Source organism: Amphiprion ocellaris, chromosome 15 (assembly GCF_022539595.1).
Source record: "Amphiprion ocellaris isolate individual 3 ecotype Okinawa chromosome 15, ASM2253959v1, whole genome shotgun sequence".
NCBI lineage: Eukaryota > Metazoa > Chordata > Actinopteri > Pomacentridae > Amphiprion > Amphiprion ocellaris.
This window is the reverse complement of record NC_072780.1, coordinates 12,906,715-12,919,491: the sequence shown is the minus strand read 5'-3', so window position 1 is coordinate 12,919,491 and position 12,777 is coordinate 12,906,715. Positions and strand designations below refer to the sequence as shown.

Sequence of the window (12,777 nt, the reverse complement as noted above, 5' to 3'; positions counted from 1 at the left end):
ATAGTAATCGCGTTCTCACACGATTGCCCTACATATATTACGGCTGATCCACGTGATAACTTCTCTTCAGGTCAGGTTATGTCGTGTTGCATTCCTTTTACTCCAGGTTTGGGCGACAGGTAGTGAAATTTATTAAGTGTTGGTCGCCTGCCACAACGGTAAGTAGACCAACACCTTGCTATTCTGCAGCCAAGCTCCAGCCTCTTAAGCTTATCAGTAAGGGCAAGGCGAGCTGTTTTATACACCCGGAGGAATACACAATGCTTGTGTTTGCATTATGCGTGTGCCACTGTGTGACTATGGGGGGAGAAGAGGGTCAGAATGTTTTAGCTGGAAACCCGAGGTTACCTGGTTTCATATCAGACACTGACCTACTATTCTGCACTTACATTTCTTGTTCTGCAGTTACTGTAGCGTGCGCAGGCAACACTCATTGATTGTTAATTGTTTTATGGAGCCCTGATGATAACCCCTGTGCTGCACAGGAGGGAGCACATTTATCACAGATATTGAGATGTTTGTAACACGTGCTAAGAGGGAGGAGGAAGAGGCGATGATTAAAACCCTGTGTTTAAATGGGCATATTCATCTAGTAAACGGTTTTATCACCACCCCCACCTGATCGTGGAGAGTTTCACTATCAGCTGTGTGTGTGTGTGTGTGTGTGTGTGTGTGTGTGTGTGTGCTGTCGTCACACATTTTTACTTTCACTCTCCTGTCTCTGCCTCTGTACCTCTCCCTCTGTGTGTGTCTGTAATGGATTACTGATTGTCATCCTGCTCTCCTTCTCCCTTACAGTGGAGAGTTGCCCCGGAGACAAGAGTCCTCCAGGGTCAGCAGCATCAAAGAGGGCCCGGACAGCTTACACCAGCGCCCAGCTTGTGGAGCTGGAGAAGGAGTTCCACTTTAACCGGTACCTCTGCAGGCCCCGGAGGGTGGAGATGGCCAACCTGCTCAACCTCACGGAGAGACAGATCAAAATCTGGTTCCAGAACCGCAGGATGAAATACAAGAAGGATCAGAAAGGCGTCGGGATGATGCCTTCTCCCGGCGGACAGTCCCCGCGGAGTCCTGTGGGCCCGACCTCCGGTGGTGGAGGCGGATACCTCAACTCTATGCATTCTCTCGTAAACAGTGTACCATATGAATCCCATTCGCCGACTTCTTACAATAAACCTCATCAAAATGCATACGGTATGGCAACGTCATACCCCCCTCCTTTAAACAACTCCCTCAACAACTGCCCGCCCTCCCAGAAGAGGTATCCCGGGACCGACTCGGCCACGCCCGAGTATGACGCGCATCCCCTCCAAGGAAATGGCAACTACGGGACGCACATGCAGGGCAGCCCCGTTTATGTCGGCGGAGGTTACATCGACTCAATGCCCAATTCCGGGGCCTCTGTTTTCGGTCTGACCCATCTCCCGCACCCACCGTCCGCAAACATGGAGTACAATGGAGCAATCACAATGGGCAACAGTCAGCATCACGGAGTGTGTGATCCGACACCGACGTACACAGACCTAACGTCGCACTACTCTCAGGGAAGAATCCAGGAAGCGCCCAAACTGACGCATCTGTAGCGGTGGCGCTGCCTGGATCACTCCGCCCATTGTCTTATCCACCTCCAGACATATTAGTGCTTTGTTTCTGCGCCTCCTCACGGCTTCCACCTTCTCTCTGCTTTTGTTTATGTTTCCTATAGTTTGATGTGTGAAGTAGCGTAGGATAAATAATCACGACTTGCTTGAATTTTTCTCTATTTGCTCGTGTCATTGTCTCACAAAGACCTTTATCTGGGCTGTAGGACGTCTAGAGAGGGCGGGAGGGAGGGAGGGAGGGATGGGGGGGAGCACAGTATATGCATAGGCTTATTTAATCTTTTTAAATTTTTTAAAAAAAAAAAAATCTTGTTTTAAAATCGAAACTCAAACAGGGTATTATGAACACACGTTATTCATTTTTTAAATGTGAATTTGTCCGTCCTTTATTTATCCGCAGTTGAAGAATTGTGTTTTTGTTTCTTTTTTGCATTTTGTTGCACTTGTGTAAGGATCCTCAAGAGCCACGAGTTGGGATTATGAGGGAAATACATTTTCAAAAAAAAAAAAGGAAAAAAAGCTAGGGGTCATGAGCTTACATGCAACCTCCCTTGCTTTTTATTTTTTGTTCTATTGGACTTTCTAATGTTATTTATTTTGTTCGGTGTAAAGAGAAAAAGAGTCCATTAGTATTATTTGACACACCTCCATCTTTGTGTGGGGAGAAGGTTGGTGGAAAAATGAGCGTCTCGGCCCTTTTTTTTTCAGCCCATACATGTAGTCTGCAAGCAGCTCCTCAACGGGAGCAGCAGCGAGCCATGTTGCTATCATAGGCTATGTTTCCAATTTTGTTTTTCTTTTTACGAGGAGGTGTTTTATTTTCTCAGCGAATGTAAAATCAATCAGTCATGCAATAAGGGTGGAAAGAAGGACACACGGTTTCTTTATTGAAGAACAAAGAAACAAACATCACCATTTTTTTTCTTTCGATGTCATACATTCCATGCTGCTCCAGTTCGAAGAAATAAATAAAAGAATTGAAATATAATGAAAGCATATCCTTCACTTTTAATTCTCAGAAACATTCAACGTGGTCACACAATTAAATACAAGCCAGTTATAAATTTTTTTTAAAAAGTAAAAACATTATTCCTTGCTATTATTTATTGTATATTCCTGGTATAAAAACCTGAAGGTGAAAAATCTGAAATATATTTTTAAATAATTTCCAACACAAGAAAAGGCTAATAAAGCAAAAATGTCCAAAAATAGTAAATAATGGATAATAGCATATTTGTATTTTTGCTTGTACATAAAAGTAGAATCTTTGGCCATAATTACAATTCAATGCCAAACAGGGAAATAGCCGCAGTTAAAGTCAAATATTGGATGAAGGCTACTTGATTTTTTCCCATTCTTCTTGATTCGACGCGTAGAAAACTCTCGGGTGGCCCTTCTCCCCTCCTCTCATCTGCGTGGGCACATCCATAATAATAAAAATGTCACCCGGGCCCTTCTGGAGATCCTGCAAGAAGACAACAAGCTAAATGAGAAATCGTTTAAAAAATAATTCGCTGATACGTTCAGTCAGTCAAAGCGGTCAGAGAGGATACAGACTGAACTCGAATCATAACGGAGCTTATTTGTGTCATTATTCTGCAGATTTGCAGACGCCAGACAAAAGCCAGTTCAGTCCAAACTACCTCGATTATGATTCATGCTACAGCACAGGAAATTCTCAGTGAAATGCTGAAAAACGGCAGTTTATTCGTCTGACTGTGTTTTGATAAAGTGCATACACGATTGCATTGAATTGATAGTTTTTTTTGGTCTGTTTTTTCATTATTTTCAATATTTTTTCGAATTTGTAATCCAAATACAACACAAAACAGGCACACCTCGTATTTAGTTTTGTAATTCCCTCAACAGCTCTGCAAAAATGGCTATATTCAATCCTGCATATTTCAACGTTTTCTACATTTCTCTTCAAATGAGCAAAACCGTTTTTTACAATGATGTTGCAACGTGATTTGTAACCTGATTTGTTCTCGCTGATTTTGCACAAAAATCATTTTCAGCGCGAGCTGATTGATACATGCGGGCACGAACATTACCGGGCCTGACATATGGTTAGCAGGGAAACCTAGAACAATTGGACCATGGTGTGTCACAGAAAAAAAAAAAAAAAAGCTGATGCAGTGAGTATTTCTGCATCCAACACAGACACACACACACAGACACACACACACACACACACGTGCACACGTGCACACGCATACACAGCAAGATAATGATTTGACCCATGTGCACTACACCCAGGTAGCGCATAAATAGCGTTTTAACTGAAACAGAACACTCGTGTTTCTTTCATTGCATTTAACTCCGTGGGAAAGTGGTCCTAAATCAATCCTGCTATAAAGATAAGTGTGTAGGACAGGCTGAGGTCCACTAAATGCCGCCACCCACTCCTTTCCTCGCACACAAAGCCTGTGCGTAATTCCAAAAAAGCCATCCGTCTCTTCCCCTAGCAACTCTGTCCTTCACCACACAGTCTGGTCCGCTCACAAACCTGCTGCTAAAACGAAGGAAAAAAAAATACACATAGTTGTGTATAAAGCATTCACAATCCAAACATAAAAGCCAGGTGGGGGAAGCTGCTTCGCCCCTATACTCACCGCTGGCGCAATACCGCCTTCTCAGAAAAAGGAAACGGTAGCATCTTGTGCAGCTGGATTCTTATTTGTCTTTTTAAAACATCCCTCCAGCGACAACCAGACTCTAACTGCGAGCAGAAACTGGTTCTAATCTGAGTGGCCAGTGTTTCTCGCCGCTTCCTGGCTGCATTTGATCCGGGGGAGAGTTAGAAGCCTTAAATGTGTTGTGAGGGCACCGAGCTGTCAGACCTTTTGGCGAGTAAGATTGATCGCGCACAGGCTTCCAGGACTCTTTGTTTGGTATATAAGCAACAAACTGAGAGAGAGGCCTTCCACTTCTCTTCTTCCTTCTCCTACTCACTAAGCCGTATTTTTTTTCTGAATGAAAATACAACATGTACTTGCCTGACGAAAAACATCCCAAATGTGGCTTTCACAGATTATTCTGGAAGAGCTATGAAACCAAACACGGCGGGGAAGAGCAATTCAATAACAGCCCCATCTACATAATAACGCTGCAAATGGATTCGTTGTAAATGGTCGATTGTAACTGTGTTGATGTTTGCTTCGTTGCAATTTCAGGTGGGACTGATAATGGGTATACAGTGGGAAGCCTTTCTCAGCACTGTAGCCAGGGTCCCTCCAATAAATCCTGCTTTAGCCTTCTGACTTCCCACTATTACCATGAGAACAAACCCATTTCCAACACTGGGATGACACTTAAGAGAAGGCAGGAATTATTGTGGCTTTTAGTTATCGAAAATTCTCAACCACAAAAGAAAAAAAAAACAGCTCCTGTGTGTTTAATCTAGTGTTTGTGGGGAGGTGCACGCACATGGGCGCGCATGACCTGGTTATAAAACTGACCTTTTGTGGAATAAACGAAAATCTTATGTGCTTTAATATGATAGATTTACAGTGCGCATAAATTGCGCATAATAAGACAACACTGTCTCTGCGTGCGCATATGCGTGTGTGGCCGTTTTACAACTTTCTACACAACAGCTGTAAACGTTAAACTGCTGTTATGAGATGGAATGGTCTGAACGTGTCATATCCGTCAGTATTAACTGAATGGATGGGCTTTTTATTGCAACACATGCCAATGGACGCACTGCATATGTCATTATTATGCATCTTTAAAGACCCTCGTGTATTCTGGCGTCTCCTCTCAGTGAACAGACTGGATTATTGGGGTTTGTTTCTGTCGAGAATATCAGTTTTAGGGGGGGTTTGTTATGTTTTTTCCACCTCTGAAGTCTGACTCTTGCCTATATGAATAGCTACTGGCGTGAAATGTGTGTGTGTGTCTGTGTGAGCGTGAGTGTGTGTGTGTGTGTGTGGTGTGGGGGCGTTCTCGACTGACATCCTCAAACAATACGAGAAAGAGGAGTGCACGAATCCGCGCACCCTAGGCTGGGCTCCTTCCCTGTAATAGTGAGCGTCAGCCATTCTTAAAAACACACATTTTGTGGCTTAGTGGACTGGACTGGACTGGAGGGCGAGAGGAGGATAAACTCAGCGGACAAAGATGTAAATAAAAACAGTCGTCCCCCAGCTGAGCGCGGCGTTCTTCACCAAGAGTTTTTGGATCAATCAGGCAGACAGTGGCTTCTTTTGATTAAACCCCAAATTGTCATTGGGCAGAGGTAATCATGTGACAGGCAATTCGGTCCAATTTCAACCTTGTCTCCATGAATTCAATAGTTTAATAGTAGCTCGGTCCCCACACGGCCGTAATCAGTGATATAGAAAAAAAAATACACCACCAGGAGAATTTTTTTTTCTTCAAATGATTTTTTCTTTCTCGTCATCACTGAGCCGCAACATTTATAAAAATACGCGTGCAAACTTTCCTCGGCTCTCAGGGAGCGGAGATGAATTACGAATTCGAGCGAGAGAGCGGTTTTATCAATAGTCAGCCGTCGCTTGCTGAGTGCCTGACATCTTTCCCCCCTGTCGCTGATTCATTTCAAAGTTCATCAATCAAGAGCTCGACGCTTTCACGCCCGACACTGATTCCTCCTCCCTTTGAGCAGACCATTCCCAGCCTGAACCCGGGCAGCCATCCGCGGCACGGCCGGCCCAGACACAGCCCCGACGGATGCAGCCCGCTGCCCACCGCCTCCTTACCCCCGGAGTACCCCTGGATGCGGGAAAAGAAAGCTTCAAAGAGGAACCACCTGCCGACTTCCACCGCTACGACCATCTCCAATGGACCTGTGTGCTTCTCCCCGAAAGGTGGGTGATTTCAAACTACCGACATCTGCACTATCTGTTGCTAAACTGAATCCCCACTAAGGCCCCCTTCTTGGAAGGGGAAAAATAGGCTTTGGCGTAGTTTATTCTGGCAGATTTATGGTTGTCACTTTGCTGTGATTGTGTGTGAAGGAAGGGAAAAAAAAGTTTGGGTAAAGTTTGGTGATGTAAGATGATTTATTCCCCGAGCCGAGGCAGAGTTTTGATGTGTGACAGTAATGAAGAGTGATGGAGTGCCTTTACCGAGGAGGGCAGCTGGAGCATTCATTAGTATCCCACACTAGCCTGGACCTCACTGCTTTAATACTGCGTTTGGTTCAGGCTCATGCTGGACGATATTCTAAGTGAAAAAAAGAACAATCTGATGAGCATCTTTTACGCAGTGATGATTATGGGATAAGCATGGGTCAGTGGCTCCAGCGGCCATTTTGCTGCAGCATGTTGTGAGTCTCCTCTCTGGTGGGTTGTGATCGCGTTTTAAGATCCACGGGCAGCGGGGGTTATGTAACCTGCGTTTTAATCCCTCGCTACCGCCGGTTGCTTGTTTTCCAGGCTCGCCTGAGATCGTGGAGAGCGGTGGGGGAGGAGGAGGAGGCTCCCGGCGGCTGAGAACCGCGTACACCAACACGCAGCTGCTGGAGCTGGAGAAGGAGTTCCACTTCAACAAGTATCTGTGCCGGCCGAGGAGGGTGGAGATAGCGGCCCTGCTGGACCTGACCGAGAGGCAGGTCAAAGTGTGGTTCCAGAACCGGCGCATGAAGCACAAGCGCCAGACGCAGAGCAAGGAGAACCACAACGGGGACGGCAAAGGGCCGGGCGCCGAGGACGGCATCCACAGCGACGAGGAGGACGAGGGGCCTGTGTACGAGCAGAGCGGGGCCCTGCTGGAGAGAGATACCTGCTCCTTTCAGAACAACGCGCAGCAGCAGCTCCACAATGGAGAGTCCATGAGCTTCGCTGCTGCGCCGCTGAACAGCAATGACAAAAATCTGAAACATTTTCCCAACCCGTCACCCACTGTTCCGGGCTGCATGTCAACAATGGGCCCCGGCTCGGCATCTGGCCCGGACAATGGCGACAGTCCCCCGGCCCTGGATGTTTCTTTACACGATTTTCAACCTTTCTCCTCGGATTCCTGCCTACAGCTCTCCGACGCAGCCTCGCCGAGCCTGTCAGAGTCTCTGGACAGCCCCGTGGACATCGCCACGGACAGTTTCTATTTTTTCTCGGAGTCTCTAACTACAATCGACCTGCAGCATCTGAACTATTAACTAAATTCAATCAAAGTAACTTTCTTTTTTTTTCCTCCTCTCGGGACATTAAATATCAGGCTACGACGGTATTAACTCTGATGTTATTTGTATATTCGGCACATTTATTCTGTTGATATTTGACTTGGCCATTAATACAAGGTAAGGAAATGAAATCACTGAAATAGCTCCACTCAAACGTGGCTTGTAATTACCATAACAAACCTGATCTCTTGGAATGGAAATTATGAGTGTATGTGAATAATTATACAATATTAGGCCTATGGAACTTGGTCGTTTTTATTTTTGTATAGCTTCCAATGTCTTGGATATTTTTGTTAGAATACAATTAACTTGCTACAATCTTTTTTTCTTGTGTTTGAGTCGTTTTTTAAATTTCCAGACGGAGTTTATTTTATTTTTTTTGCTTGAAATATTACTGTGAAAAAAAACTTTTTAAAAAATAAAAAAAGAAAGTAGGTCATGTAAAGATTAGACATCATGCAAACTCACAACAGGTTGGTAATGAATATAAATAGACTAGTTTGCATTGAGTTGTTAAACACACACACTCACGTTTGAATTGTACTTTACATGTAAATTTTATTTAAACACAATTTTGGCTATTTTGAGAAGTTTGTTGACAGATAAAAACAGAAGCTAAAATGTTTATGAATACAAACTTTAAACTTTTCTGGTTAAACTTTTTTTAAATTTTCATGAACATTATTTTAAAATACTTGAAAATTGCAACTATTTTTTGATGCAAAATAGCAACATTTGGTAGGTTGGAATGTCTTTAGAATCATTAACATTTGCACAAAACGCTAATTTATGCAGCTCAGGGAAACACTAAAATAGAATGTTTCCATTTTCACCTTCAAATTTAATACTTTTTCGTCAGAGAGAAAAAGCAAACACGCCAGCATGGATCTGTGCATGACAGGGCTCTTAACATTGTGTGCATGTTGCAGGCAAATACCCGGGCCATGTTTGCCTTCAGGAGCTCATAAATCACTCCGTGGCATGAATGAGACGGACATTAAGGAGACCAATTGTGGCGTAATGTGCACAAATAAAACCCCACTTACATTTTCATACGGGACTCCCCAATTCCTGGGCTAAAAAGGGGGCTGAGTCTCCACCGCCATCTCTGCATGCGTTTGGTAATAATTCATTTTTATAGCTTGTTTAAACACGGCTCTGGCTCGGCGACAGCAGCAGCAGCAGCAGCAGCAGCAGCAGCGGTAGCAGCCTGCTCAGGTTGTGAGTGTGCACTCTTTCCCTCGTGTGCTCAGAGTAGCCCAAACTCAAAACAGACTGCTTGTGGACTAGATTTGATTTATCAGACATATAATTACTAAGAATAGCTTGCAGAGATCATCACGGTGGCTTCGTTCATCAAGAGAGTAAGTGTTTGCAGGGGGGATTTTATATTATTACTGGAGTAGCAGTTGTGGTTGCACTTTAAAGTCTTTACTTCTGTAGAAGGATTGTGAATAATTCTGCTTTGTTTTATTGCACTTGATTCGACTTATTGGAATCAGTTATTACCTTGGTGCGCGGTTTAACTCAATATGTTTGCCCGGTTTAACAGATTTGTGTGTGAAAATGGCACAAAACAACCACCGGTTGCGACGCCAACCTGCACGGATCGATTCACAAACTCATCTACACGTGGCGAAATTCATAGGCTCGAACGTTTATCGAATAATCTGGAAGCCATAAGCAGCTCATCGACTGGCTGGACACTACTGGGCAAAGTGGTGTGCATGTGTGTGCGAATAAAGGAGGAGGGGGTGGGTGAGGGGTAAAAGTGGGGGCAGATCTTGTTCTCCTGCACTCTGACTAACCACAGGGCGAGTATAACCGAATCATTCCGAGACAGCGCGCCTTTTCTGCACACATGTGTTGCACACAAAGAGCCAAGAGAGCTCCAGAGGCCTGGCGAAGTTTCCACAAGGCAGGCAGGGCAGGATCCACTGCGCCCACTCACCGCTAATGCAGAGGCAGCTGGGTAGACAGAGAGAAGGGAGAGGGGGTGGTGGAGGTGGGGGTATTGACCCCACTGCGCTTTTTTCATTCCCCCCCACTGCTGACAAGTTTGCATCACCTCTTGAGCTTGGAGTTATGAAAACTTGAAATATCAAACTATTTTGAACATAGGCTATTCATTTTTAACCTTTAGCACATCTAAATGTACTTAAAACTAGTGGTGGTTGAGATAAAATTAACAGGAAAATCTCCAAAAATCACATTACTTTGAAAAATGTTACTAAAGTAGAAGTGCAGAAGCATTAACTACAGAGTATATTACAATAAAGTAAAAGTACTCATTTGGAAGGAGAATGTCTCTGTAAATGTAATATTGCCCCATCACATATTATATTATCAGATTATTATTGAAGTTATCATTACAAGTAACATCTCAGCAGAATGTATACACTGTTAGGCTGTTGAACAAGAAGTAATACTGTACAATATTTCTCTGGCATACTGATACTGGAGTAAAAGTATGAAGCAATATGAAATGGAAATACTCCATAAAGTGTCTAAAGTGTTTCAAAGCTGTTCCCAAAGTGATCCTGCTTTGGTTAACTACAACACATTTGTGCGTAAAAAGGTTCTTTTACATCCAAAGCACCAAAACATCGTAATATAAGCTATCTTTATGCATCCAAAAGGCACTGTAGGTGTCTGACCACACACAGCCTTTGGGGGCGCTCATCCCTCCCCACCATCTCCTCCTTCTCTCCCCCTCCCTTCCTCCTTCCTTCTTTCTCCCTCCCCTTTTCTTTCCCTTCCTCAGTGAGAGGTTGGGCATCTGCTCTCGCTGCCGCAAGTCTCCCACGCACACTTTCCCCTCGGCTCTCCCTTTTCCGTGGCCATTAATTTCTCCAACAGCTTTATTTGATGAACTTAACAGGATAATCAGCCCACACTCGCACCGCGGGCTACGCAAGGCGCATTAGCTGCACGACGCATTATCAGATCATTTGATCACTATACATGCATAATGAATACATGTGGGAGTGGAAATCGGGGCAGATAGCAAACCCTGTGACCGACGAGAGAAAAGAAAAATTAATACCACATCATCTTAATGCCTAATGTGTTGTCTTGTCGTTTCATCACCTGTGACCCCCTGCGAGCAAAGAAACGCAGCCAAACAGTTCTAATGCAACCTTGATGGGTCCAACTGAAGTATTTCCTCTCTGTATCACGAGTGAAATCTTCTTGCCTGTCCCTCACTGTCACACTGTGACAATATTTGCTCTGAAAATCCCTCTCGAGTGTTCAACCGTGAAACATTTCGCATCGGAATGGGACAGTGATAGCCCACAGATAGCCTGTGGCAGTGGCACCCACACTCCAAGACATCCATCCATCCTGCAGAGAACGACACTGCTATACATATGACATCACGGCTGTTAATGCGTGGGCGAATCCCGGCGCTCACAGAGAGCACACGCACGCCCGAGTGCGCGCATACGCACCAATACGCACACATGCACAGACTCACACTTATTCTCGTCTCTATTCCAAAAATACCGTACCTGAGGTCAGAGTGCCAGGTCGTCCTCGTGGTGAGGTTGGAGAGGGTGAGACGTTAATCTCTCTCTTCCCGGTGGGAGAGAGCGCACAGCGGGGGTTTCACAAGACGCCTCGCCTGCAGCAGCCCTCTCTTCATGCGACCCCGGAGCTGTCCACCGCCGTCTGCCTCCCAGCTCATTGTTTGCTCGGCCAATACATTAGTGGCGACGCGCGTCACCTTGATCGACGAGCGCTTGGAATTTAAATAGCCACTCAAACAGCAATCTATCACGGGCAGAAGGGATAAGGACAAGTACCTCACTGGCTGACCCGGGCCCACGTGACAACACCCGCTCATTGATATCGGGCAGTGCGACCCCCTCCCTCCTCTGATAAGCCCAGAGTATAGGTAAAGGTTGGCACGGTCACTCAGGGTAAGAGGGGGAGAAAGGACGAGATCAGAGGGTGTCTGTGCAGCGGACGGTCCCTCGGTCCCGGTAGAACAATGCTACAATGAGCAGCTTCTTAGACTACACGGTGATGAGCGGTGAAGGCGGCTCATGCTCTGTCAGGGCTTTCCACTCGGACCACGGGATTACAACTTTCCAGTCCTGTGCGGCCACTGTCAACAACTGCGGGGCGGATGACCGTTTCATGGCGAGCAGGGCTTCTCCTGACGGCATCCCTCACCAGCCGGGGTCATACCAGTCTACTGCGAGCTCTCTGGGTCTCTCCTATGGGGCCCATCCGGCCTGCAGCTCCAGCTATGGAGCCCAAAGTTTCTGCGCTACGTATAACCATTACGCGCTCAACCAGGAAGTAGACTCTACAGCTGCATTCCCCCAGTGCGGCCCACTGATGTATTCGGGTAATATTTCCTCCTCAATGGTCTCTCAGCATCGTCATGGTTACAGTGCCGCCCCTCTGGGTCAACTGCAGTATACCCACGCTGCCTATAGCGGCGGGCACGAGCAAGCAACCCCTTATCCCGGGTGCTCTAACCCCCTGTCACCGCTGCACGCAGCTCACCTGGAGGCTTGCTGTTCACCTCTGTCTGAAGGTGCATCTTCTGCACAGACTTTTGACTGGATGAAAGTTAAGAGGAATCCACCAAAAACAGGTGGGTGCCAAGTGCAGTGTGTGTGCGCGCGCGTGCGTGGTGTGTGGAGGGTGTGGACGTGGGACAAAGTCTGTAAACACAGCTGCCTTGTAAATGTTCCTAACTCCTTGAAGTGGAGTGGTGTCAGGCAATGCTTCCAGATGTTTCCTTTATGGCACGCTTTAATGCGCATGAGCGTATAAAAGCATTTATGCCAATGTGTTAACTGTAAATTTTTACATTTTAGATTCTTCCAGAGTTACTCAATTCATTTAAAACGCAATGCATGCATTAATTCTGTCTTTGAATATCTTTTCAGGCCTGTGTTGCTTCTTGTTTCAGAGTAGTTAATAATTGGCTGCTGCGTAAAAGTTGCTCCAGCTGCGTAAAAGCTGATTCCTACTGAAAAAACACACGAAGTTGTCGCTTAGTTAATGCTA

The 12,777-nt window shown here is 45.5% G+C and overlaps 3 protein-coding genes and 1 long non-coding RNA gene across 6 annotated transcripts in view; 3 read left to right on the top strand and 1 right to left on the bottom strand.

The window, feature by feature from the left end:
* The window catches only part of hoxa3a (homeobox A3a), a 30,891-nt gene extending 28,313 nt beyond the window's left edge, over positions 1 to 2,578 (top strand). Inside the window, exon 5 of the mRNA XM_035949412.2 lies at positions 799 to 2,578. Coding sequence (XP_035805305.1) covers positions 799 to 1,583 — 785 coding nt within the window. The 3' untranslated portion in view covers positions 1,584 to 2,578. The remainder of the gene's footprint in view (positions 1 to 798) is intronic.
* Positions 2,462 to 4,429, bottom strand: LOC129350658 (uncharacterized). The gene is made up of 2 exons (XR_008604130.1): positions 4,217 to 4,429; positions 2,462 to 3,066 (listed from the first exon to the last, which is right to left on the bottom strand). It is a non-coding gene; the product is annotated as an uncharacterized LOC129350658 (long non-coding RNA).
* Positions 4,430 to 5,590: 1,161 nt separating this feature from the next.
* Positions 5,591 to 8,072, top strand: LOC111570275 (homeobox protein Hox-A2a). 3 transcript variants are annotated; one of them, XM_035949416.2, is made up of 3 exons: positions 5,591 to 5,728; positions 6,235 to 6,436; positions 7,007 to 8,072. In XM_035949416.2, exons 2-3 carry the CDS (start codon positions 6,346 to 6,348, stop codon positions 7,723 to 7,725), a joined length of 810 nt encoding a protein of 269 aa, XP_035805309.1. In that variant the 5' UTR covers positions 5,591 to 5,728; positions 6,235 to 6,345; the 3' UTR covers positions 7,726 to 8,072. The 3 variants fall into 3 exon arrangements, with proteins under 3 accessions (XP_035805309.1, XP_023128708.1, XP_023128709.1); XM_023272941.3 differs by having other exon boundaries at positions 5,662 to 5,844; XM_023272940.3 differs by having other exon boundaries at positions 5,621 to 6,436.
* A 129-nt stretch (positions 8,073 to 8,201) lies between these two features.
* Positions 8,202 to 12,777, top strand: part of hoxa1a (homeobox A1a) — a 30,170-nt gene continuing 25,594 nt past the window's right edge. The window contains exon 1 of the mRNA XM_023272948.3: positions 8,202 to 12,358. Within this exon, the coding sequence (XP_023128716.2) occupies positions 11,752 to 12,358 (607 nt within the window). The 5' untranslated portion in view covers positions 8,202 to 11,751. The remainder of the gene's footprint in view (positions 12,359 to 12,777) is intronic.

Coding starts and splice junctions, on each gene's coding strand:
- LOC111570275 (XM_023272940.3), top strand. CDS start 6,073: ATGAATTACGAATTCGAGCGAGAGAGCGGTTTTATCAATAGTCAGCCG. Junction 6,437..7,006: donor TGTGTGCTTCTCCCCGAAAG/GTGGGTGATTTC, acceptor CTTGTTTTCCAG/GCTCGCCTGAGATCGTGGAG.